Raw genomic sequence first — 27,276 nt, 5'->3', positions numbered from 1 at the left:
ATTAGTATCAACAGATGGAATGTCATTAATTTTAGTGATAACCAACTTCTAATGTTGATCTAAAATCTTTGAGACACGGGCCAAAATACAAACAAGTGATGTAAAGTCTCTTCAGATTTACAACAAAAAGCCCAAAGGCTCACCTCAAAATTGGACCTTTTTTGAGAAATGTAATCATTCTTAAATATGGATTTCCAATTGATTGTGATCACTTTATTGTTCCACAGAATTGAACAATGAGGAGAAAAGTTGAGTGAATATAATTTTACAAAAATGCCTTTTAAATGCTGAAAGTTGTTTTCCTAATGTGTCTGATACAACTTGAATGCACCAAAAGATCAGCACGTGAGAATGCAGTCATGAATTCAATATTTTTTCCCCTCCACTTGTAGGTGAAAGAAGCAGGCTACTGAGATCGGAAGAATGGAAATATGTTCAAGGAACGTTTTAGTAGAATTGACGACTTCATATTATATAGTATATCATATATGATATTATATTCATATTCACAAATAGTTAATGGCAGACAAACTAATCTTCATATTTAGCCTACAAATCTCAAAGTTCACCTTCCGAAACAATCTGAAATAGAATTAGAATATATTTAAAAATAGTCTTTGGTTGCTATTTGTGATTTTCTGTTTACAGAGGAAATGACTAAGACTTTGATAAACACATTAAATGTTCTGGCAAATACAGTATTTAGAAATGGGATAGATCCAATGCCTATTTATGAAGTGGTTAATCCTTGTTTACTTTAGGCTACTACTATTTCAGTAAAGTTAAATAGCCTACCAGAGCCTGTATAAGTATAGGATAGAAATCCAAATGAGTTTTAAGAGTTTATTTATGATCAGTTGCACATCATGTACATAGTTGAAAGTAAGCAGACATCCATATAAAAAATTCAATCAATTTTAAATGTTTAAATATTGTGTTGCATAAATAGACATAAATTAATAGAAAACAGCACAATGTGATAGAAAATAGAGTATAAAATTAATAAATAATAGAAAAATGTGTTTTGTGATACAGCTCAATATATACAAACGGTGCTCACCAGAAAGCACAACAATGCCACCTTGTGGAAAAAACTTGACTATGTCAATACACTCAGCATTTTACTGTCTGTACTTGGTACAAACAGCAAAAAGACATTATTATGAGACATTTGCCTTTTAAAAAATAGACTCTGCCTCATTTACTTATTTCTGTGATACATCGAGCAGTGGTTTAGCAACATTTTAACACCTTTCTCACACCCAAGCTTTAGAGGATCAACCTTGACAAACGGATGAGATTCAGCATGTCATGTTGGGTGTCTTTGGCAGGTTTTAACTCTGACGCTGGATTTTAAAGGTTCTGTGGCGATGGGCACTGTCCAGGCACATTTCGACTGGCTTATTGTTGTCTTTTGCCGTGCTGATGTACCAGTCGCTGTAAGGTACAGACACTAAGGTGCTGATGTTCAGTCCTGTGTCCTGTTTGTAGAAGAGAAACCGCACCATGTCGCTGTCAGAGCTGATGTTTAGCAGACTGCTCTTGTCCTCCACCTCCTGAAGGGAGAAAAAATGATGTTAGAGTGTAATCAACTGATTAATCATGCTCTCTGTTTGCATGCTACAATCCCTTTTTAATGTTGCTATTGTAAATATTTGGATGAGCGATTAATGTCCCTTGACTTAGTGTTCTCTCACCTATATACTTACTTAGTACCTGCACATATGTATGAAGGTCTTACTTTTTTACTGCATATAGTCTGTTTTTACAAAGAGTTTAAGATTGATATAATCTGTGTCTACAGTTTTCGTTGTTGATTTTTAATTAGGAAATTAAGTAGGCCTACAAAGTTTTCTGAAAACAAGCATGTCCTTTAATCCTTGAATCGTATCATAGTAAATCTCTAAAATGAAATGATAATTCTTTTGTTTTCTGTCTGCTCTCCAGCTTTAAAAAAGGAGACATATAAGCATATTCTTTAACAAAATTAAAACAAGACTTGAACAAGAGTTTTACCTCTAGATGCAAGGTTGCCTCATCGCCTTCCTTATGGCATGTCAGGTAGAGATTTGTGTCCTTGATGCCCAGAGCGACAGTTCTGGCACTGGTGCTGGGTGTAGGGTGCACGTAGGTCGACATGTTCAGTTGAACTAAAGAGACAACAGAGGATATGAGTGGATTTCAATGAGAGCAGTAACACAAAATCCAAAATAACTTACAGAAGGATTTATTATCCAATCTAACCATCCAATATAAAAGGAACATACCTTTGTGGTTGTCTGCACCTCCTTGCAGCATCACTGCATGGAGCTCCATGCTGTTTTGGACCAGAACTAAGCTCCTTTTCTCACTGTCAGTCACGCTGCATTGGTGCACGCCTGTCCTGCTAAACTGATCTGGAGGAGTTGAACCACGCTCAAACACGAGTTGCTCTGAGGGGCAGAAAGAGGAACAACTGGTAAGATGGGACATAGCAGGAAGTGAAAAAACCCCCATAAAAAACAGTGACAGACTTCTCTTCAAGAAGTCAACAATCCAATTGAGTTTGAGGGCTAGAAACATGAGCTGCCTTGATTTGTTAGAGTTTGTGGAGCAATACAAAAGTGGCCAACTCCATCATAAACAAACTGTGTATACAACTGAACAGAATGGGGAGGGGAACACACTCTGAGAAGGCCAAATAAGAGTAAAAGTATGAGTGTGTATGTAGTGGGTTGGTTTCCAGCTACAAAATATTATGAACACTGGCAAAAGTATGTAAACTGTTTATTCCCTCTCAGTAATTTACATGACAGTGATCCTCATGGTAGATGAGGCTAATTTTAAATGTTGGTATAAAAACACACACCCTAAGTGCTTGTAATGCTGCAGTGTTGCAGTGTATTCTTGTGTGTGATTACCTTCCACAATGCTCTCCATCATCATGTTGAGCAGGTTTTCATCCCTAAACTCAGTGCTCAGCAGCGACTCTGACGCACCGCTCTTCAGCCTATCGAGGGCAATGATGAGGTTCACAACACGCTTCATAGTCAGAGGATGATGTGAGTACTCCAAGTTCATCCCCTTGGGCATCTTAGGGGTCCACTGCTCGCTCATGTTGCTTTGCATTGAAGCCATCTTCTTTTTTTTTACTTAATCAATAAAGTCCTATCGGAAAACAGAAAGCAATTCTTAGTGTCACTTCATCCCAAACCCTACCTGGAAAGATTATATAATAGTATAATAAGTTAGTATTTAATATGTATAATAGGGCTTTAAAACCAATCATACTGGAAAAAATTAAAGACATTAAAGCAGAATTTTCACGTTAAATCGCAAACAAGTAATTAAATCCAATAAAAGTAAAAGCACCACAAAGAAAAACAAAGACTGTCTGAGCTAAATAAAGTTGAAAGTAAGAGTTCCGTTACCTGATAGAGTGAATAAGTTAGAAGTTATTGTGTGTAAGATTCCAGCAGTTGTTCTGCTTACCTGTTCCAACCTGCAGCCTTTTATACAGACTCAGACATGAAGAGGAACTACTGCGTGACGACAGGGATGAAGAAAAAAGGGGACTTCTGCTACTGCACAACGCTGAGAAGAAGTTTTCTGTTTGTGACTCACACACAATTGTGTGTGTCACAATAAATTGTCATTTAAATAATATTTTAACATTGGAAACTGAAACATACAAAAAGTCCTGAATAATTCGTCCAAAAAGTCCAGAATAATTCGTCAACTGCCAGTGTATAACAACAAAAACAGAACAATCTGTATGTGAACAATATGCACAATATATAACACCACTAAAAATGTTTTGACAAAAACAACTCCTTAGTTTACACCCATTAACTAACATCCCAAATTGTGATTAAAATTAGAAAATGATCCCCATAAGATCTATACTATGAAAAAAGATTAAGTCACTATGGAGCCACAATCAATACAAAAGTAAATGTTAAAAAAATGAAGCCGGTGGCGCCGGTGGCGCCGATAGCGCAGCGGCAGCGCGCGCACCATGTTGCGAGGCTTTGCTCCTCGCGCGGGCGGCCCGGGTTCGCGTCCGGCCTGTGGCCACCTTCCCGCATGTCTCTCCCCACTCTCTCCCTGTTTCCGACTCTATCCACTGTCCTATCAATAAAAAGGCAAAAAGGCCAAAAATAAACCTTAAAAAAAAAAAAAAAATGAAGCAGCATTTCTTAACTCCGTTTGGAACAAAGGTCCCCAGAATTAAACGTTCAGGGACTTCTCTCTCAGGAACTAAAGAGGTTCCTGTTGTCCAAAGTTTTCTGCGTTTCCAACACAGCCTGAAGTCCTGGGAAGTTGATACAAATCTGGCTGTATTGCTTTGCAAATGACGTCATTGATTAACAATGGAAAGAAGACAAGTGCAGTGTTTAGTGTCATTAATCTAACTGTTAGAAGAATGAACACTCTCACCAAGACACGTCTTTCAGGAAGAGAAATGATATTCACCCCTGCAATTAATTTCTTAAAGATAATATTGGGGTAAATTATTTTTTGTTATTATGACAATTAAACTTTAGAATATGTGATTTTTTATTATGAATATGCAAGATTTTTGTAGGGATCAATTTGAAATTGTGTTTCTGAAAAAGATTCAGTCACCAAAGTTAGAATATATTGTAGCGATCAGCCAATCGCAGGGGCTGGATGCTGCAAAGCATTATGGGTGTTCGGGACTTTGGTGTGAACCATGAGTGTTTGGGGTATTGATGTGAATAACCTCCTGCTGTTGGCAGTGTAGTAAGTTGTTGTTGTTAATGTTAGTGCTAGTTGGCAGTGTGTGTTGACTGAGACCAATAGCTTGTCTTGAGTCATTCTTCCACGCAACTTGCCACAATATTTTATTTAAAGATGCCTTTTAAATGAAGAATAAAGACAGACAAAATGTACATCCCTCATTGTTTAATACAAACATACGATAAAAGTAGATTACTTCTGAAGAAGTCAAACTAATTTGTTTTATCTCCATGAATGAGTGAATAATTTAAATAAATAAATACTAATTAAGTTGAAGAGATTAAAAAAAAATTGATGTGTTTTGTACCTTTTTATAATTGTAACAGTCAAACTTTGATTTCAATAAAGGTAGAGTAAAAACAACAGGCTTTCAGCTGCAGTCTTTCAAACACAGTTGGTGATCTAAAACCCTGCTATGACTGACCAATCAGAGACACTGCAGGGGCTGCATGCTCTATTGTCAAAAGTCCCAAGACCTTCAGAAAGTACATAACCCCGAGCAGGATCTTTTTTAAGGGTAAAGGGTACATTTCTACCCTGGTAGATTTGGCACACGTTCCTCAAAAAGACCAGCGTTCTGGGGGATAGTTTAGACAGTGATGGACAACTGTGAGGCTAATTGATATCATTATAGCACAATTTCATCTTATCGTAATTCAAATCTAAACAATGAAAGTTAAGTACATTTCGACTATAGCACTATGACTTTATTTATATTCCTGTTTATAAACTCTGGTCATAGTTAGTAGAGTATTTAAATAAAAAGGTTTAACAGTTTGAGGAATAAGCTCACTTTATTTCGAAGAGTCTAAGTATATTTCCATGTATATGAAGACAAAAGGATGGAGTCACTCTAAAGTTCATGTGAAATCAAAATCTTCTTCTTGACCGAATCCAATTAAAAAATGGCTGTAATCTCAATGCAGCTGGATGCTGAATGCAGGTATCATGTAATATAAGGTAAGCATCCTCCACACCTTTTCAATTTTTAAAGGGGCCAAATCATAAAACATGAATAACTGAAAACATCAATTCAAATCATTTTTTGATATATATTAACCAAAACATCTAAAAGTCCACTTGTTCATTTGAAGCCTTCTGTAAGGCATCATTATATGAAACGTTACATTTTCTTTTCATCTATTTCCAAATCCTCTCACGTCCTCAGCCAGGTCTTTTGGGAGTTGTGCGTGTTCTTTAATTGTAAAAAAAAATTCCACTAGCACTGCAGACCTGCATGTGTGTGTGTGTGTGTGTGTGTGTGTGTGTGTGTGTGTGTGCGTGCGTAAATCAGGGTGTGTAGTCAATACTCTACCTTCATGAGTCACTCTTCTTGAATTGCAGCTGTCTGATGTAAGTGGAAGTTCCTTTCAGTGCACCAGGAGAATTTTCACATCCTGTTGACAATTTGTCATGTTGTTTTTTTTGTGTGGAAGGGAAATGAGCAAAAGTATGAATGAAACAACTGAAATTGCTTAATTCTAAAAAGTATAACATTTTGAGAAATAAAAACTTCAAAGAAATTGTTTAGCGTTGTATATTTTTGAACTGCTGTGAAAACTAATAGTGTAAACACCAACCTTTTCATAGGTGTCATCCATTCGTATTGTTTCTTTTTTCACACTTCTGGGGGCTGGTTTGATAGTGACCTAAAATTTAAGAGACGATTTTACATACTTCTATTTTATCACACTTTGATTATTGTATCACATCTGGTCTCCCTGAATGAAAAAAATCTATAGATCAACTCCAGATGGGACAGACCTCAGCTGCCGGGATTTTGACCAGTATCAGAAAGCATGACCTGTTTTAGCATCTTTATACTGCATACACTGCTCCCAATATGTTTTGGAATTGATTTCAAGATTTTACTGATTACTTGTCCATGGCTTACTTGGCTGTCCATCCTTTCTCCCAGCTACTTACAAGACGTTTAAGTAGCCATCTATACAGGCCGACACATACTTTGAGATCCTTGGACAGAGGTCTTCTGGTCTTTCCAAATTCCAAACTAAAAACAAAAGGGGACAGAGCGTTTGTTGTGAAGTCTCCAAAAACTGTGGCGCTTCCAAAGAAGATAAAGATTCAAGATCTTTTTTAAAGCTGAGTCAATAATCTCTTTTAAATCCCCTCTTACTGTAAGATGTACTTTTACCAGTAAGCTTGATTTTGAGAAGTGCTTATTATTATGATCTGTCATACTAATGATCATCATCATTTGCAGTTAATACAATGAATTCACATCAAAATACTGACCTCTGTGAAAGATTGCAGTGTTTTAGTTGGTCAGATTTTAAAAGGAAACTTTGACTACATTCAAACTTAATTACCTGTTGTCACTTCTCAAGGTAAAATGCAACAATATGAAATAAGTTACAGTAATGATTTCCTCTCAACAGACAAAGAACTACATGAAATTTTATTTGGACCAAATGTTCAGGCAACACCATGATTCCAGTATTCTCTGCAATTTAAGCTTGGTTTTTGGTCTCCACCTATGACATGAAGAACATGTATTACGTCAAGTCATCATGTCATGGTTTGGTTTTGTTCTGTATTTAATCTTGTTTTAGTTTTCATTATTTCCCTCGTGTTCTGTATATGTATGTCATCAAGTTGAGGTTCCCTCGGCATACGGGCCGACGTCCGACGACATTCCCTCTGTGATCCAGCCGATGCCTGAGCTTCCCTCGGCAGTCTGGCCGACGTCCAAAGACGTTTCCTCAGCGGCCCAGTCGATGCCTGACGTCCTCCCGACGCCTGATGTCTCCTTCTCTGTGGTCCGGCCGACACCTGACGTCTCCTTCTCTGTGTTCCAGCCGACTCCTGACGTCTCCTCCTCGGCAGTCCAGCCGACGCCAGACGTTCCTTCGTCTGTGATCGGGCTGGCTCCTGGGCCCTTGGAGGAAGTCCTGCCCTTCACTGGCCGGTCACCCAGCTGCTCGCCTGAACTGTCTGCCATGTCTGATCGGCCACCTGGCCGCCCACCTGAACTCTCTCCCATTCCTGCTCGGCCTCCTGGCCGTCCCCCAGAGCTCTCTCTTGTGTCTGCTCGGCCTCCTGGCCGTCCCCCAGAGCTCTCTCTTGTGTCTGCTCGGCCTCCTGGCCGTCCCCAGAGCTCTCTCCCGTGCATGCTCGGCCTCCTGGCCAACCCCCAGAACTCTCCCCTGAGTCTGTTCGGCCGTCCACTTGAACTGACTAAGGCCTGTATGCCTGAAGGTCCTTGGGTCCTCCTCCCTGTTTCCTGCCTGCTACATCGTGACACATCATGTTTTTTAATTTATATTAATAGCTTAAAAAACACGAGCACACTGATATGAAAAAGCAGTGTGAGACTACTTGCACCAAAATATGACTGATAGATCATCTATCCGAGAGCATCATCAATATTACAGTAAGTTATTTTCATATAATGAATTAAAATATGGAGGACATGAGGGATCCCTAAAACTGAAGCCAAAACATTTGAAGTTCCATCTGATTGTCTGCAGCATAGGTCATAAGGCCCACCTCCACTATGTGACAGAATCTAATCTTATCTTATCTAACAAGTTTAAAAAGGGGTACAATACCATGATTGACAGCTCTGTTGACAAATGCAACTCCTGCAGGGCTGTGCACATCATAAGCAGAGCGGAGGATGGGCGACAAAAGAAAAATAATTCCTTAAACTTTTCATAACTTTAAGTTTCTGGTCCAAACACAAGACACAACAATCTATTATACCGTAATGATCTGAGGAACCTTGGACATTTTATCCATAAGTTAAATGTGTCAGTAGGACAGTATCACAATCCAATCTCCATAGTGATAACTAAGACTCCAAAATGATAAAATTACTTTTGTACAATGGAGGTGGAGAAACATCCTACATCTTTTCAGCATATACAGTATTAGACCCTGAACAAAACCCTCTAGTGGCCACACCAAGAATCACAGTAGTACAATTTTAAATGAGGTGCTTTCATAAACAATGTACTTACTAAATTCTTCGTGAAGAAAGCAGCACTTAAACATTTAAAATAGTTTAGCACTGAGATATTGCCAATCATTTCTTATGTTTCTGTTACAGCCTCTATTCTGTCAGCTTTGAAAAAGAATATATTTAAGATGGTGGTTAAATTATCTGCTGAGCCCTCTTGGTGCGTTGTTGAAAGTAATTTCATACAATAAGAACAATGTGATGAGACATGTCTAAAATATCCCCCTTGTAATTAGAGAACTCGTCCTTCTGTCTCCTCACAGATGGTTTCTACTTCGTACTCGCCCTACTTAGACAAAAGAGAGTTTCATCTGCCCAAGTGTAATGGAAACCTTTTTGTACTGCACACTGTATCTCCCTGTTAACTCCTTACAAAACTAGCGTGACAACAAAAATTCCCAGATGATGTAAAAGGGGAGCAGCAGCTGCAGGATTTTTCAACCTGTATTCCTCCCTTTCCACAACTGTTGAATCTCTGCCTCCACACCCGACCCTCTTGTGCATAAACTTGTCAGACTGGCAACCACCACAACAATAAATTGATGTTTCATCATGTGTCATGCAGCTTAAAGTAGGACATGTCATCTGGTTTTGATAATTCTCATTTTGATCATTTCTGCTTCCAAGAATTTTCACAACAAGGAAAAAGGGAAGTAAATGTGACTATTAACCATATTTACAAGAGAAAAATTAAGATTAAGAGTTATAAATATATCACAAATGACATATGATTTACAGCAACAACAACAATTCAGAAACAGGATATAGGATGAGTCACTTACAGTTGAACAATATACATCCTCAAATTAAGATGAACACAGAGAAAATGCCAGTTTTTCCATTTCATGTTCTTTTTTAAGTCTAAGTTAAGTCTGTTTTAAGTCAAATTCACTAACTCCTCTATTTCCCAACTCCACAATTGTTGTACATTGTAAGGAATTTTCACTTGTGTATTCTATCTTTTCAACAATCCTTTGAAAAAAAGTTTTTGAGAATAATAACAATGTCAACCTAGTATGAGGCTGAACACGTACCTGAATATGCTTGTTTGCTCTTGTATTTGTTATTTTCCCTTTATTTTTGGTTCTCTTTGTGTAACTTTGTAAATCTACCTTTTAAAGAGAAAATCTTTGAAAAAAGAGAAACCTAAAAAGTAGTCCAATCACAGCGATCCATAGAGAAATATCTCATGTTTATTAATAACTTTCTTCATCTTCAAAGCTCATTATGACAGCGATTATAAAACAGTATTTACATCTTGTTTCTTCTTTGTTTTAAGTGAAACCATGCCAAAGAGAATGAAGGATGATTCATTTATTCCCCCAAAACAACTGTAGTTGCTTGATTCACTTCGATCCTAAATTCAATTCCACGAATTAAAAAAACATTTTGTTTCCTGCAATTATTGACAGGTACAAAAAACAAGAAAACAGCTGTGAATCACAGGCACACACAGACTCAGACAATAACCCAAAACCCAGAACAATTGCACAGGAGTGTGTGTGTGTGTGTGTGTGTGTGTGTGTGTATGTGTGTGTGTGTGTGTGTGTGTGTGTGTGTGTGTGTGTGGGGGGGGGGGGGGGGGGGGGGTCCGCGATGGTGCGCTCCGAAATGAACATTAGTACAGGCAATATCTAAAATAGTCTCAGTAATAAAAAGCCACAGAAAGCAGCAAATAGATTGAGTGTGTGCGTAGTTTTGTGAAAAACTCAGAAATGAACACAAAAATGATCCAGTACATTAGTTACACTAAGGAAACAGTCAGCCAGTTCTTTTAGCTTTTTGAGAGATATCATTCATATATATATAAAGTTGTTTGAGGTTATGGGGTATGCAAACAAGACGATTATGAAATCCTGGTTACTAACTGTATTAAGACAGAGCGACTGAGCCAGCAGCTTTGGCCAATTTGTGGCTTTTTTGGGGAAAATACTGCTGTCTATGCTAAAGTGCAGTTTCATTTCCATTGGGTTGTTTATATTTTCTTCACTTACAAAAGTAGAAGTTCATGTTTGAAATATCTTAACTAAAACATTTCACAGACAATGTATGGGCTATTGAGAGTAAAATATAGATATTCATATGTTATAGTGCACAAGTTCCTCTCAAAATAAAGCTATATTTATCAAATATTACTCACTTTTCAACCTTGGGATTGTCTCGAAAGGTTTAGACATATTGTATTGCTCAAGCTGTTTAACCCACAACAAAACTGTATCACATTAACAACAGTACCTATGTAGAAATCAAATAAAAATACTTTTATTTCATTAATTTAGTCCATGCTGTTTTTGTGACCATGGCACTCCATACATTTCTCTGTGAGAAAAAATACCCCATAATGAACAAAAAAAGCAGCAAGCGGTATGTTTAAAGATCAATTCACAAGATCACAGGTGTCAACAGGCCGAGGTAAGTAATGTTTCAATGAAGAAACCAGTGTTGAAGTCCAATATTCACACACGTCTGCTATAGCAGCAGTTGCCTTTAGCTTGTTTAAGCTCTGGTCTGATCTAGGCATTTTTATAATTTAGGACACAGTGAAAATATTCATGATACAGGTAATCAATTTTAACAATTAATTGAACTGATTAAAGAGGCGTCCACCTATGCCCTAATACATAAAGTCTGTTAGCTTGTTGTTTCTAAATGTTGTGGTTTTCATGCTAAAAATCAAACAACAACTCAGATATATTTGACTTATGTTGTTATGGACACTAGAAAAGTGAATAATAGTGCTGCTGCTTTTCAGAATTGAAGGAACCTTCGACACAACATTTTTTGTCATGGTGTTCACAAGCTAGCTAGTTTATAAGATGTTAGCAAATCCCAGATGAAACCTACCATATACAGACAGGTTAACAGTAATCTTAAACTTCAAAAATTTGACAGTTTCAGTGACTATAATAGACAAAAAATAAATGTCATAAATATCTTCTTGTTGTATTCACAAAAATATTAAACTTAACTTTCAACTATCCCCAAATCATGAGGAGCAGAAATAAATGATTTCAGATTTCTTTCACCCTACTTTCTCAAATTTTAATTTTTAACTTTGCCTTAAATTTAGTCAGTACAGCATTATTTTCAAGAAAAAGTTCAATTGGACTCAAATGTTACTTCTTTCAGCACAGTGTGAGGCAAACTTTATGACATCATTGTATAAAAAAAAGCCTCAAAATTAGGTCTTAAACTTTGGGTGAATTTAAAAGACTTGGAAGTTAACAAACTGGATGTAAAAGAAAAATCGATCTAATTCAGCCCAATTATTTGCAACATGAAGATACATGATTGGCATATTGTTGGAAAGATAAAACACATTAAAGAACTTTTTTGTTAGTTAACTTTACTTATGTATTCCAATATTCAAATGCAAGACTTATATTGCTTTTTCATTTGTAAAATTGCTTTTCATTTATCATAATAAGCAAAGAGTCCTGAAAATTTTTGTAAAGTTTTTTGTGCTTTCTCTTGGGGTTGTGGCATTTAGGCTTCCTCCAATGTAAAACCATGAGATACAAAGTCATTCCAAATTCACATGAAAACAGAAATGACGTCATCGTTTGGTCAAGCTTCGGTTTCAGATTAGTTGTATAGCACAAATAAAAGTGCTTTATCATTGCTCTCTTATGGTAGAAAGAGGAGGACAGCTCAACCAAAACCAAAACAGTGCTTCTAAGTTGTACTTTCACATAGTTTGTCTGTTGACATGACTTCCCTACAGATCATGCGTCTTCTTGTTCCTCTCCTGATGTCCTATCATTCCCCCAATTCCCTTTATGAACAACATTCAGAGAAGAGCAGATGGCAAACTCCTTTGAGTCACCTGTGATTTATATAAAAAGCATGAAAAATGTACTTGCAGAGATCCTCAAAGCGAAGCAGAAAAGACATAGGTAAAACCAGGGAGGAAACTCATGTGTGCATCCTGGTACATGTAGTTAGTGTGAGCAACAGTTTCTACTGTAGGTGTCCCAGCTGCATCTCTTTGGCTTTCAGAACAGAAGCGTAACTTATATATCACTTCTTGATGTACTTCAAAAACAGAACAAAATAAAACACCACTGTGGCTCTGCTTAAATCAGGTGAAGAAAATTAACTCAAGACACACAACTTGAGTTATAAGGATTGATTTTCCTTTTAAATCTCACCAGAATTTACAGTAAAATAAAACTGGAGTGTGCATTTCTGTGAAAATCAGTAAATGTACAAAATTGTTTCCCATGAAATTGGCCGACGCCAGGGTTGAACGGTGTTTGTCAGCAGAAACACACAAAACAAAAAATATCTGCGGTTCAGTATAACAAGAGTGACCCCGCACAGAACAGATGATAAAAAAGGAACCCAAACACAACCAAATCAAATGTTCATTAAACATATAAAATCTCACAAGGCTAAATAAAGATCACATTTCTCCCTTATATCGACCATAGGACACACACACACACACACACACACACACACACACACACACACACACACACACACACACACACACACACACACACACACACACACACACACACACACACACACACACACACACACACACACACACACACACACACCTCAATAAATAAAAGTCTCAGATTCTCTAGTATTTTCTAATCAGAATGTGATCAAGCTTTCCTCTTTTGGTTTCTGTTGCCACCAAGTGTGGTGACTGTCATTTTGGTCATAAAGAAACACGTTTATGCATACAAATCAGCCTCTCTTATAAACACAGTAAACACCTACAACCTGTTTGAGACGAAAACTGCTCATCATGACTTTTTGCACTGGTAAAATATAAAAGATTTCACCAAGAGAAGAGGGTATGCAACAGTTAATCTATACACACTTAATCTATCACATTCATAACGATCAAATCGATTGTCTTAATCACGGTACAGACAGGCTGTCAGTTGCATGAACTTGTTAACCGCTCTGGGATAAAGGCTCTCGGCTAATCACTGCTTCTATCCAGGAAACAAGAAGGAAAATATAATTTTTTTTTTTTTTTTTTAATAAATCCACCCCAAACCCCTCCCACCCATCCCCACCTGAAGAGTAGTCACTAGAAGCCTGTTGTGTGTTCATCTCTCACAGACTCTTCAATAAATATCTCACTATAACTTTTTAAGGAACATATATTAATTTGTGTGAACTCTGCTGACATGCTTGGGTCGTCTTTGTCTTCTAGCTGTATGGATGTTGGGGAGGGTTGCAGGCTGCTACACATGCGGCACGCAGGGTGGTTGGGTATGGGGTCTCCCTGAGTCTCTGAATCGGGACAAGAAATTGGAAACAACACACTCACACTCACTCACACACACACACACACATTTAAAGACACAACGCAGACAGAGGAAGAAACTCGCAACTCACGGGTTGACGGGCGAGAGAGAGGAGAAGGAGGTTTCTGGTCCAGTCAAGCAGGTCCTTAAGATGTTTGTCGTCAGATAATACAATAAGAAGCATGTGGAAACACACAGACACGCACGTGTAGGTACTCCTCTCTAGTGAGTGTTGTGTTTGTTTTAAGTCTGTTCATAATGGAAAACATACACTTTGGCATGTCTGTCTGCTAGTGTTGTGTTAAATCCTTGCATATTTACACAATATGCATGCACATGGCTTGTCTCTGCATGTATTGCCAGTCGTCCAAAAGCATGTTTCTGCATCCCCCCTGACACACAAACGCACACATGCCTCTCCCTTCCTCAGCATACATTCTGGCGTAGTAGTGCATGAGTGCAAATGTAGCAGAAACGCGTATGACGTGGGGTCAGATGCTGTTCTCCTGCTGGCTGTGGTGGTTGGCTGTGTGCGGAGAGTTCTGCTCATTGAGGAGAAGCAGCGTCGTCTCATCCGGGCCGTTCTCCATGGGGGGGAAGTCTGTTCCCAGGTCCGTGATGGGGATGTTGACAGTGGTGGCAGGGGGGGTGGTCTGATCCATGCGAGCAATGTTGTGGCCGCTCTCTGGGGACTGTGGCGTGCTGTCCAAACGTGACGCCATTAGGCCATTCTGGTACTGAGCCCGTGTGATCTGAGAGAGACAGAAGATAAGAGTAATGTGTTAGCTGTTGGTCTAACCAAATTTCTATTATTCCCATTTTTTCCTAAAGTGTATCGTTGGTTTTTAACTTTTCCATGACGTTTTTGTTTGTTTGTGTGTCTTAAAAACAAAAGAAAACAAAAAGCAACCTGGCTATTTCTGATATTGGAGAGCTTTGTAATAAATAAAATGCTGCTTCTGGTTTATAATTCCACCAAAGGAATCTCAAAAGGAGCAAATGATATTTAGGGAATTTTGCTTCTTTCATTTTTTTCTTGGTTTGATCCAACAATCCCCTCCTGTGAGGTGACAATGCTGTTAGGCAACTACTGTTAAAATTGAAACATTCGCAAATTGTTTTTGTTTCAATCCATTCAAATATACCTCTGCAAAATCATGAAATACAGTATGAAAGCTTGTAGCCAGTTGTCTTTTAATTTAGATATCTTTGGTGCACGGATACCGTTCACTTATCTAATTCCATCATGCTTCGAATTGTAACAAACCTTGACAAACTGCAGGTCTGTAAGTGCTCGGACGTAGAAGTCTGGTGTGTACTGCTGCGATGGGAGGCTGTTATTCAGCTGGCTGCTGCTGCCGCTGACAGAGAGTGACTCCGTCCTGTCGGCTCCGCTCAGAGAGGCAGTGCGGTTCAACCCACTGACGTGGGACGGCGAACGAAACTCTGTAAACATGTACACAAATACAGAAAAGGTTAATAACAACAATAACTGTTTGCATAATTATGTGATAGAATATCATATTTATCACGATCCGAGTGACGCAGTTTGGGTGAATATTCAAAGGTGATTTAATGGCTCTTCACAGACCAACAGACTTTAACAAGATGCAGTGTATGTTTCTATGCAGGTTAATATTAATGATATGAATGGATAAGTAGTGACAAGTAAATGCCCAGAGGAACAAACTGTCTCTACTGTATGTCATTTTTGTTTCACTATCACAGCAGCATCTTGGGGGCCTGCCACGCACGCAAAGGTGATGAAACACAAAATTTTCCAACAGCATAACAAGCAGTGACTCAATTTGTGCTCATTATCTGAAACCAACTCTCATCCTTAAAAAAGTATTTTTTATCATGTGTCGGCCAGTGCAAGATGCAAACACTCATGAACAGAACACATGTTTAACAACCATTAAAAAGTGAATTCAATTTCTAAAGACAATATTATATAATTAAATGTATCCATGAACCTAATTTCATATAACATGTTAAAAATAAAAAACGTTTAGATAAGTAGACCTGTTAATACCAGCTGCATTCATATTACAAAGCAGCATTATATAGACACAGACAGTTACAACTGTTAATTAAAATACATGAATAGAACAAATCTTTTCTCACAAAAGACTTTTGGCTGTTTTTGTCTTCATGTTTTCGTTAAATAAATATCCAGATGTTTGAAAGATCTAGGTACAAGGCAGGGCAGAATGACTTGATTCGTTTTCATCCATAATTTGCCTCTCGGTCATTTATAATGTCCCAGGGCTCAAGCATAACATTTAAAATTGATACAATTTTCAGTGATATGTAGCAGACAAAAGTGGGGGAAAAAAAAAACACAAAACATTTTTAAGAAGCCAGGAGTAGTAACTGTTTTTAAAACTTTGAATAACATGTGTCCCAAACATTAAGTCAGAAGTGTGTCTGCTATGAAGTCAAATCGTTTCAAATTAAAACCCCTGCTTTATTTGTTGTGGGTACAGTCACAAATTTTCAAATCTGTACCGGTAGGCTTTTTGGTTTGTTGACAGTTTCTTGATAACAGTATCACTTCATTATTGTCCTTACAGCAATCCTTCAGCTGGTAATTTTCCACCTCTGCTCCATAAAGTTTAAACCACAATGACTAACTAACGTTCGGTTGTAATTGTTGCATGCTATGCAAAGGAAACCACACAAAATGTTTCACACTGACTTCACACTCATGCTCATTACCAGCTGTGTATTATTACCAGTCAGTGCGAGTCGTCCTGCAGGGGGCCTCAGTGAGTCATAGGAAACTGTTTTACCTGGACACGTCAACTGCGTTAGCATTCATTAAATTAAGCTAGCTAGTTAAAGTTGGAAATCTACTGCTAAGTTTTCTAGTTAGTTGTTAGATTTCACTTAGTCAAGAGACACTCTTTATTATTTTGATAATACAACATTGCACTTGAAAATCCAACAGGTCACATTTATTTCACAAGATCCTCAAAGCCTAAAATTCATCTTCAACTTTTATAACCATGGCTAGCATCAGAGACAGTTTAAGAGCTTTTCAAATATGTGTTTGATTCATGGTGTCAGTGGCTTCTAAAATGACTTGTATTGCACAGATGCAAAACAATGTCTTGATTTTGCATTTATTTAGCATGTGTCATGTTGCCTTTCAAAAGTTGAACTCTTTCAGATGTTTGGCTACATGCCACCAGCTGCAGGCTTGAAGGATTTATCTATTAAATTCTAAAATGATGATAGACAATCACCATTTAAGACAACTAACCATGAACGAGCCCACAGAGCTCTATACTAAATATCTAGGTTCACAAATATGTGCATTTTAAAGATTTGAAGGTCCTTGTTGGGCATCAATAAGGGCTGAAAATAAATTGAAACATGATTCAAACTACAATATTCCAGAGAGCAATGTCCAAAGTGTAAATGATTTTTTTTCTTTTTCAAATGTAACATTTTTGAATAAAGATTGAAATGAAGCACATTTGTGAGAAGAGAAAACATTTGTTTGGCAAACAGCCCAAATGTCACATCAGCAAGACTTTGCCCTGATACTTTTTTCAAGTGAAAATGAAACTTTGGATCCAAAAATGATAATTCCAACTTATTTTGAACAATAGTTAAATAAATAATTTTATTATTATTATTTATTATTATTTATTTTATTTTAAAATCTATTTTATTCAGCCCTACATTGATATAAAAGTGACCGGCTGGATCTTCAAGTTAAAAAAATCTGGTTTTGATGCTAACAAACTTTTTTGTTTTGTGTTAGTGTTTGTAAAATTTCATGAAAAAACTAAACAAATTAAAAAATAAACATAGCTAAGTGATGGACCTAATTCCAACCATCTTCACCCTGGTCCCACTTCTTTCAGTTTAAAAAAAATCTTTAAAAAAAAAACAAAAAACAAAAAAACAACTTGATAAAAAAAACAGGATGAAATGGGAAACCGAGTCACATTTGGAAGTGGGCGTCTGTGATTTTGTGGGAAAAAGAAATGACCACAGGGTTTAATGCTTTTTATCTAGAAAACTATGATTAGAATCTAACTCTAAGAGTGAGCGATAGGACAACATTCACCAAAAACAATACTACTGCATTGAAACAGCTCTGCAGCCTCCCCTTTACTAGTGTTATTGATTGAATAGTAAAAGTGACATTTCATCTAAAAAAATCCTACAGAACTAACAGAAGAAGAACAAGATCAAAGGCTACCATGTATCCAAACTAAAGATGCTGCAAAGCTTGAACAGCTTCAGGAGCTTTTAGTCCCGTCTTGTGTCTCATGACGTTGTTGTCTTTTACTTATTTCATATTCGAGATAACGTGATCATTTCCTATCTCTACGTAACCTGCAGGTTGAAGGTCAGTGCTCCCCCTTCAGGCAGATAAGCTCATTGATCAACCTCCTTATTACTTTGAATTTCCTGGTCCATGCCTGAGTCCTTTTTTTTTATCATGCATAATGCCTATACTGTAGTGTTCTGTAAGGTCTGGGTAAACCTATAAAAAAATCCACTTGAACAGGAGCAAAATACTCTCTAAATGTGTTGTAATTCTTTAAATAAATCAGGACCACCTTGGGCTGAGTGAATGATGCAGTGATCGTCCCCTTGCCAAAAAATATGAAGGAGGGGATTTGTTTGACGAAACATACAGTAGGTAATTAGGAGACAAACCCTGTGGTTACATTTCAAGCACTTGAAGCATTAAAAGGTAAACGGGAGTTAAGTGGTGTTAAAGTGGGCATTTCAGTGTCAGACTTGTATGCACTGATATTTGAGTTTATAAAACCCTTCAAAATACACTGTACAATTTTTACACAACTCAAAATGATGATCAGTTCAGTTTTTTTCTGCAAATTATTCTTATTTAAAATTATGCTGCATTTCTAAAAAAACTTAGGTCTGTGAAGTGTCAGAGAGGAGTACTAACAACCTGGCTCTTGACTGCAGATTGCCTGTTTCCTCCTTATTAAAGTTCATAACAAAGTTTATCAGGAGAAACATGAAAACAAGCAATATTTACTTGACTTTAAAAAAAAAGAAAAAAGAAAGAAGGTATTTTCTTGTTTAAAAGGGTGACTTAAATTAACAGTCCCTCTTCCCCCAGTCCTGTTTTTCTTACTCAGTGCAACATTTTAAGTTTGATAAACAAACCTGACAGTGCTCCCTGTTGGACAAAGTGTGCAATGGACTCATATGCTTCATAAAAGGCTTCTAACATATCTATTGCTTCTCTACATTGGAGTTGTAGTTAGTTAATGGCAAACTTGTGGATAAGCAATGATACCCCAAGGTCTTGGTGAAAACTTGATTCTAAGAGGCTTCAGAACGTCTTATCTATCCGTCTATCTATCCATCCATCTATCAATTTCTGACACTTACTATAAAGTGTACTTGCATTTTTACACTATCTATTTTTTTATTGACATTTTATTTTAATGTATAGTATACCTGCAGTGCTGATCATTTACTGCTGTGCGCAAATATTGCTTTTTTTTTTTTAATTGAATTGAAAGTTACAGTGCAGTGGTCTGCTCATTGTCCTTCGTTTGAGCTGTTTGGCATCGCCATTTTTTCCTGAAAAAGAAGAACCTATCGAAGCATGAAGCCTATACTAAGTATTTCCAGAGACATTGTACACTATCCCTGCTATTCTGGCCACATCTGCATAAATCAGCCTTTAAGTGAAATGGCTCTTCCAAATACAGACCCAAAAGCAGATTCACACCACACATTACCTTCTGCTAACGACTGAACAGAAAAACTTTGTGCTGTACAGTTACACAAACACTGACCTACACCTACACGTTTGCTGATATGAGATGGATTTATCACCTCCTACTCATCCTCTCTGCAAAAATCCTGCTGAACAAATTGCTGACTAAATTCAGATGCAACTTTGGTTATTTTGGTGTCCCAATGAGCTTATTTGCCAAAAAAGAAGTCGTCATCTTGTAACTGTTCGATGTCCTTAGGGATAATAGTTTACTACAATCACAAAGGGACAACAACTGCTGTTACACTGCAGTCTATGGGCTGAATCCTTTAGAATGTTTTTCACCTTTGGCCAAACAGATATGAGTCAAAATATATTGTTTGCTATATTGCAGAACTGAAAAACCAAAAGTACTTCTTTTTGCCCATAAAGAGCACTGTGTCAGCAATATTCTGCCCTCTACGATCAGATGTTCAATTTGCTTTTTAACAGATTTTTGAGGCATAAAAAGTCACAAAACCTCAAAGGCATACCTGGCGAATCAAAGCCAGGCCCTGCCCACCCACTCAAGAACCACCCACCCATGAGCCCTACCCCTCCTTGGTGTTAGAGGACCCAGACATGCCGGAGTTTACCTGGCAACCGAGAGAACAGAGAAAACCTCTTAAAGGAGAGAAGGCAAGGACGATGTGCAGCCACTGAGAGGAGACAAGGGAGGAAGAGATCCATGGAACAGAGGGAGGAGGAGGGGAGGGGTTGAAGGGGGTAAGGTGGGAGGGCAGATTTACAGATCTGAGACCAAACAGGAAGAGTACATGCAAAACACGGGTGAAATCCTCCTCCAGGGAACATCACACGTGAGACGTTACAGTTGAGATTATTAAGTCGTGGCAGATGTTGAGCTGCTTCTGAAGATTTGATCGATCTGAAGTTTGATGACATGAATGTTTTTGACAACAGTGACAGGAAATGACAGCTCAATAATTGAGTAATGAAGTCCTGGAAGTCTAATTATTGACCTGAGTTTGCACCTTAAAATCAGTTCAATTCAAGGGAGTGTTGTGTGACAAAAAGCCTGCCAACTCATTAGACGACTAACTTGTGTCCTCCACAGATGATATAATGCATCATATACGTATATTCATTTACATCATCATGCCCTACTCGTTTAGCTAAACAGGGTTGGACACTTGGAAGAAGACATGAATGGAAAGATGGAACAGACACAAATGTAGTCCATCAGCTGAATGTTCTGAAGAGAATATCAAAAACTTTATGGTGAATTTATTCCAACTCATTAATATACCAGCGGGACTCATCTGAAGATAGCAGGTGATTTCTCACCGTTTCACAGACGATGACACAGTGTGACAATTGACTGACTGATCCACACCAAACACCGTGTTGACAAACCGCTAACGGCACATCAGACCGTTCCTGCCGTTAGGATACATCACGCGGAAGGTTCTTTTCACAAAACAAAATTCTGTGCCTTTTTCAAAACTGTAAAGAATTTTACAAATTCCATGACTTTTCCAGGAACGTGAAAACCCTGCACATGGAGCTATCTAAATGTGTCCAAGACAACCTGCTCCAGTCTCAGATCCTCACATTATGTTGCCATGAATCCATCAGCTTCTGTCAGCTCCAGCCACCGAACAAGCTGAGCTGAAAACTAGCTGAGGCTTTTATGTTAGCACAAGGCGTATAAAATATATAAGATATAGGTCAACAAGACATAGCAACATTCATTTAAAATTCATCATTCTATAGTTGTGTCATATTCATGTGCCGATTATTATAACTTCTTTGAAGTATAAGTAACATAAAATAGAAGAAATGTGCTGCTGTCTGAACACTTTTTGTCTGTTTTTATCATTTTTTGGGTTTTATGTGATGTGTTCATTCTTTTTAAATCTTTAGAATAAAAAGGATTATAAATGATGTTTCACAAAGATGAGAACAACATAAGCCTTATATATAAATATAGAAGAGGAGAAGAGAGGAGAGGAGAGGAGAGGAGAGGAGAGGAGAGGAGAGGAGAGGAGAGGAGAGGAGAGGAGAGGAGAGGAGAGGAGAGGAGAGGAGATTTACACTAACCCAGTGTAGGAGCACTGAGCGCCATGACGCCGTAGAAGGAGAAAGGTCCGGTCTCAAACTTCATGTTCTCGTTGCCGGCCTCCACCTCCACACGTCCCTGATTAAAAATGGGGACAAAAACAGGTATAATATGAATTTACATCTGTACATCAGTATCAAAAACATAACACCACAAAGTGGTGCATGTTGGACTTATATGTAGCCCCTTAATACCTTCTCTATCAAGCTGTTTGTATTATCTACCTAATGGACAGGATTCAAAGAAAGAAATTGGCAGATAGATGGTGTGGCTTTTTTGGAGAGGCTGAAACTTACTTTAAAACCCAGAGACAGTTTTTCAGTTTAACGTTGTAAACAGAAAAGAAATACATCAAATCCTGACATTCCAGAATCAGGAAACAGAAAATGTTTCATCGTAGCTCTAAAATGCCTAAAACATTGCCCCAAAAAGGGACCAGTAAATGTTTCAGGTCAAAACAGAGCAGGACAACAGAAAGACTGGACAAACCCAGTTTTTGTGAACTTACCATTTCTGTCCTGTAGAGGGCAGTACAGTTACAGGTTAAACCAGGGTAAATTACAGTATAGTAGTACATATCGCAATGATTCCTTCAGAGGGACTCAGCAGCATTAGTGGGGGACACAAGTTTACTTTGGCCTTAATTAAAGACACTATAGATCTGACCCCTTTAAAATGTGTAAAAGAGAAGTAGCTTCAGAGGGAAGATTGAATTCTCTGTCAAAGTAATAATCAAGGTGGCACAGCAGGGGGACGAAGATATTAAAGTCAGAGGGGGGTGAGAGGACAGGAGGAGGCCTCTGTGTTGGTACAGTGAGTTGGCCTGAATCGGCCCGCTGGAATGTGTGAACTGCAGCAACAACACAGCACAGTTAATCCACACTGTCCTCCCTCCATCCTCCCACATCTCCCCTATACACACACACACACACACACACACACACACACACACACACACACACACACACACACACACACACACACACACACACACACACACACACACACACACACACACACACACACACACACACACACACACACACACACACACACACACACACACACACACACACACACACACACACACACACACACACACACACACACACACACACACACACACACACACACACACACACACACACACACACACACACACACACACACACACACAGACACACACACAGACACACACACACACACACACGGGGGGTCTGGGCTGATGACAGCAGAACAGGTGGTAAAATAATAGGGAGACTAAAAGAAAGGACAAACATGACAGCACATTGAGCCGTTCGTGGACTATAAAGTTTGTAAGAGTGAAGTCAGAAACTTGATGATGCACTGAGTCCACTAATCCTTCAGGTCTGGCTATATCTTTGACACTGCAGTCCAGTCTGTAAAACACACCACTCTCATTGTTCTTTTACAGACCTTTTACTTCCTGGTTTCCTAGTTATACTTTGATGTGAGATCTGAATGCCAGGCACAGAAAAGTGTACAGAAAGTGAAAATATATCTTCTTAATGGGGACAACACTTGCATCAGCCATCCGAGTACGTGGAGCCCTCTGTGTGTGGACATCTTTATTTTCTGTCTTTATTCTGAGAGGTTAATTCATTGAGTGAGGATGGAGGCCTCCATGCCGCCACAGTTTCAAATTCACAACGCTACAAACATTCACACCGGCTAAAAACAACAACAGACTTCTACCTTCAGCCACTGAGTAAGAGGAGGTCAAATGCCTTGCTCAAGGACAACTTGCTGCTGAAATAGAAGCAGAGAGTCACTGCAAGCCTCCTCTGGCTCTACTCTGCCTATAATAAGAAAACAAAACCAGTGATATGAGCTATTGATATTTCTTTAACGTCTAAGCTACTTTTGCCTCTTCAAGTATGGAGGTTGAGAGCAGCGTGACTTTATCTTCTGACACTCCAGGTTAAACCTCTGGGCTCTGTCGTTTATCTTAAGATAAATGAGCAGATTTGGAAATATGCTAATTACCCCTCAACATATGGCTGACTCTGCGTGTGTGAGAGCTTCAGCTAGGGTCAAATACTTAACCTGTAACACATGCACACACGCACACAAAAAATAGCGCAAACACGCATGAAGACTCTGAAGTGATTCGCAGTCATCCACGCTGCTGCTGCTGCCGCATGGCTGGAGTTTAATTTAAAAAGGGAGGCACGGGGGAGGGAGGAGAGAAAGAATAGAAACAGAGGGAGGCGGAGGACAAAAGTGAGAGGTGTAAAACCTGATAGGGCTCTGGTCAGACCAGTTTTCCCTGATCTGCACTGACGGTACAGCCTGCCAACGCTTATACAATATACTGCAGCAAAAAGGATTTTATTAAAAAGTAGGGCTCTGACACGGCTAGTACGGTCCTGATACTTTTATGACAGAAGTATCCCCCTGTCAAAGGCTGCTGTCTGGTATGACAAACAATTGTGTATTGTGCAGAAAACTTGGATCTAAGAAGCACCTTCGTAAGTCAAAGTTGGAACAGCACTGAAGTCTATTTTAAAACACATTTGAGGATGTCAAGCAATGAAAACAGTGGATGCTGGCAGGTGGCTGCAGATGAAAGCAAATTAAGAAACTCTTGTTGCACGCTAACAGTAACCAGCAGTGAGTCAGATTGAGTCGGCTGAGACTGCAGACAACTGAAAACTCCTCCACCCAGCCTTCACTCCAAACAAGCAGGACACAAGGTCAACAGAAAAAAAGGAGTAACAGGCTGTGTCTAGAGTCAGTCTAATGGTTAGCCTGATCTTTCCTTCTGTCGAAATAAAGGCGTGCTATTATGGCCATCTATGATGCTCTTATTTTCTGAAAAGATTACAAGCACTGCCAACATAAACAACATTATCTACCACATTTAAAACAGTCCAAGTTATTTCAAATTACATCTCTCACATACTTAATGTTGTTGTGCTTCTTACTGGTTTGGAGTCGATCAGGATTTGCCGGCTAAAGGTAAATATCACAAAGCTCAAAGAGCCAATAAGAGCTAAGCGATATTTGGGTCAAGATTTGGTTGAATTGTGGGATTATTTTTGTTTTTTGTTAAAATTGCTAAAAGGTCACAAGAACTGTAATACAGTGCAGATGCAGTAAAGTCAAGGAAACTATATTGTGAATTAGAAAGTATCCACACAATACTTTTCTTATTCTCCTTTATTTACTTCTTATATCTTGGCATTAGAATGAAAATGTATGTTATCAAGAAACTATTTGTTAATTGCTATCAAAATGTGCACAAAACACATATTTGTATATCAGCCTGACGAAGTGGCTTTTATGACGGTTACCCAAAATGACTGTTTATGACTAAATAAGAGGGGAAAAAGAATCCAGAATGATAAACCCAGAAAAGTCAAATGGAAAGTGACAATAAGAAGAGTAACACGCCTTAGAAAACGTGCTACTTTGATGTCTTTGTAAATGTGTGTTCATGGTGTGTATTTGTTAAACAATGTGCAGGAAGAACTGAAAAACAGGCCAAAGTTCAATGATACAGTATATGATGATATGACTCATCAACAACGTGAGTAAGGACTTTGTGTCCCGGCTTCAGTCTCTACAACAAACAGATATACAATAAAGGCTCTGCGTGATGTATGTGATGCACGACAGCCCTCTTTGAGCCTGCTCAGTGGTTATTTATTTCTTAACCGTGCTTGGGAGGAGTTTTTCTATTTCAGTGAAGAGACACATCAAGGTCAGTCAACGGTGACTTCTTTTGTTTTTCTCCAGCTCATTGAACGTTGGATGTGGATGTGCAGGAAGGGATGAAAAAAAAAGAGACTTTTCTGGTAATTATTACAAAAGTCCTGTGACCTTTTTGCTGCTACAGAATATTTAACTTTGTGTTGTTGTTTTTTTATTTTTTATTTTAGTGTGCGTCTGTGTCCTGTTCTATCCTTTGGTGCTACCTGCTGCTGCAATCTGAATTTCCCAGAGGGAAGCTTCCCAAGGGATTAATAAACATGTAGAAACAACAATAAACATGACGTTCAGTTGGATTTGTTTATGAACTCATTAGCTTGGAAATAAACAGAAAATTACGTTTAAATTAAACAATGAAGAAATCAGCTGTTGATACCAATTTTGTTTTGACAGTAAGACCAGGCTGTAAACATGTTTATTTCTCTAAATGTGCAGGTTGCAGCTTGATCAATACATTAGACTAGATATACCAGTACATGATGCTAAAATGGTACCAATAACGTGGGACTGAGAACAGATATAAAGAGAGAGCCATCCTTTAAAAGATAACAGAAAGAGTTGGAAATGGCCTTACAGACGTAAAAGACGTAAAGATTATTGGATCTGGGATTAAATAGAAGTTCTGAAAATGGCAAACAGATGACCTCTAAAAGGTGAAACTATCAATAAAAAATGAGTGTGTGTGTGTATACGTGTGTGCGTGTGTGTGTGTGTGTGTATATGTGTGTGTGTGTGTGTGTGTGTGTGTGTGTGTACAGACCCTGCAGAGGACTGGAGTCACAGGTTTGTTAATAACTTATGAGAAACCAGTAGGAGGCCCTGCCTTTAACCACACAAACACTTCTGTGATTGTGTGTTAGTTTGTGCGTGTGTGGGATTATGCTCGTGTTTGTATATCAATCCTCGTTGCCAGGTGATTAGTGCCCCCCCCCCCCACCCCTCCCCCACATCCTTTTCAAAAAGGAGACTAAAAGGGCAACATTCTACTTGACTAAATATCAGGCAGAAAAATTGTGAACATGAATTTCATCATGACGTGTGAAACACAATGAATAGCAATTATTCACGCTTTCTAGATTTCGAGTGTGCCCAATTAAGCAGAGCCCGGACCACGCTGCTGCCCCGCCCACCTGCCGCACTGTTTGAAAACCACTGGTTTAGTGGTTTGTGACCGTGTGTTATTCAATACAGCATGTTCGGTGTAAATGACGACAGTCTGCCTGCACAACTTTGGACGCAAAAACAATCAGTCTGTGACTGCCTGAGCTACTGTACACAATCAAAAGCCTTCTTCAAGAACACAAGTCACACGTAGACTGAATGAGCAAAGTGTCAACCAGAGCACTTCAAACAACTCACAGGAGAATGTTCGTTAGAGGTGGACAAGTCTCATTTTGTAAAAAACAACAACAACAACAACAACAACAACAACAACAACAACAACAAGCCTGCTTTTCCAAAATATTTCCTGTTTATTACCAACTCACTACAACATGGGATATTAAGTATATGCTCTGAACATCATTCACTTTTCCAGATGGAGGAAGCCTGAGAAAAGATCAGTGATCTAACTTTGCCTTTGTGTAGTCTGACCTTGTTCTATGAGAAACACTGAGCATCTTTATAGATGCATGAATCACGCTGGTCATAAACAAACAGCCTGTCTGCTGACAGCGAAGATCACAACTTGGAAAAC

General features: G+C 38.5%; 2 protein-coding genes across 2 annotated transcripts in view; both read right to left on the bottom strand.

Moving 5' to 3' along the window:
• Nucleotides 1-1,044: 1,044 nt before the first annotated feature.
• On the bottom strand, nt 1,045-3,124 carry LOC306829607 (interleukin-1 beta-like). Its single transcript, XM_079352713.1, has 4 exons — nt 2,901-3,124; nt 2,268-2,432; nt 2,017-2,150; nt 1,045-1,556 (listed from the first exon to the last, which is right to left on the bottom strand). The coding sequence occupies exons 1-4, from the start codon at nt 3,115-3,117 to the stop codon at nt 1,335-1,337; spliced, it is 738 nt and encodes a 245-aa protein (XP_079208839.1). The 5' UTR covers nt 3,118-3,124; the 3' UTR covers nt 1,045-1,334.
• Nucleotides 3,125-11,957: 8,833 nt separating this feature from the next.
• LOC306828607 (metal transporter CNNM4) overlaps nt 11,958-27,276 on the bottom strand; it is a 35,571-nt gene continuing 20,252 nt past the window's right edge. The window contains exons 5-7 of the mRNA XM_079351129.1: nt 21,827-21,923; nt 15,269-15,447; nt 11,958-14,753 (exon numbers count right to left, since the gene is read on the bottom strand). Coding sequence (XP_079207255.1) covers nt 14,493-14,753; nt 15,269-15,447; nt 21,827-21,923 — 537 coding nt within the window. The 3' untranslated portion in view covers nt 11,958-14,492. The remainder of the gene's footprint in view (nt 14,754-15,268; nt 15,448-21,826; nt 21,924-27,276) is intronic.

Source organism: Symphodus melops (genome assembly GCF_947650265.1).
Source record: "Symphodus melops genome assembly, chromosome: 1".
Lineage (NCBI taxonomy): Eukaryota > Metazoa > Chordata > Actinopteri > Labriformes > Labridae > Symphodus > Symphodus melops.
Note: the sequence above shows the minus strand (reverse complement) of the source record. Positions and strands in the feature narration are given on the sequence as shown.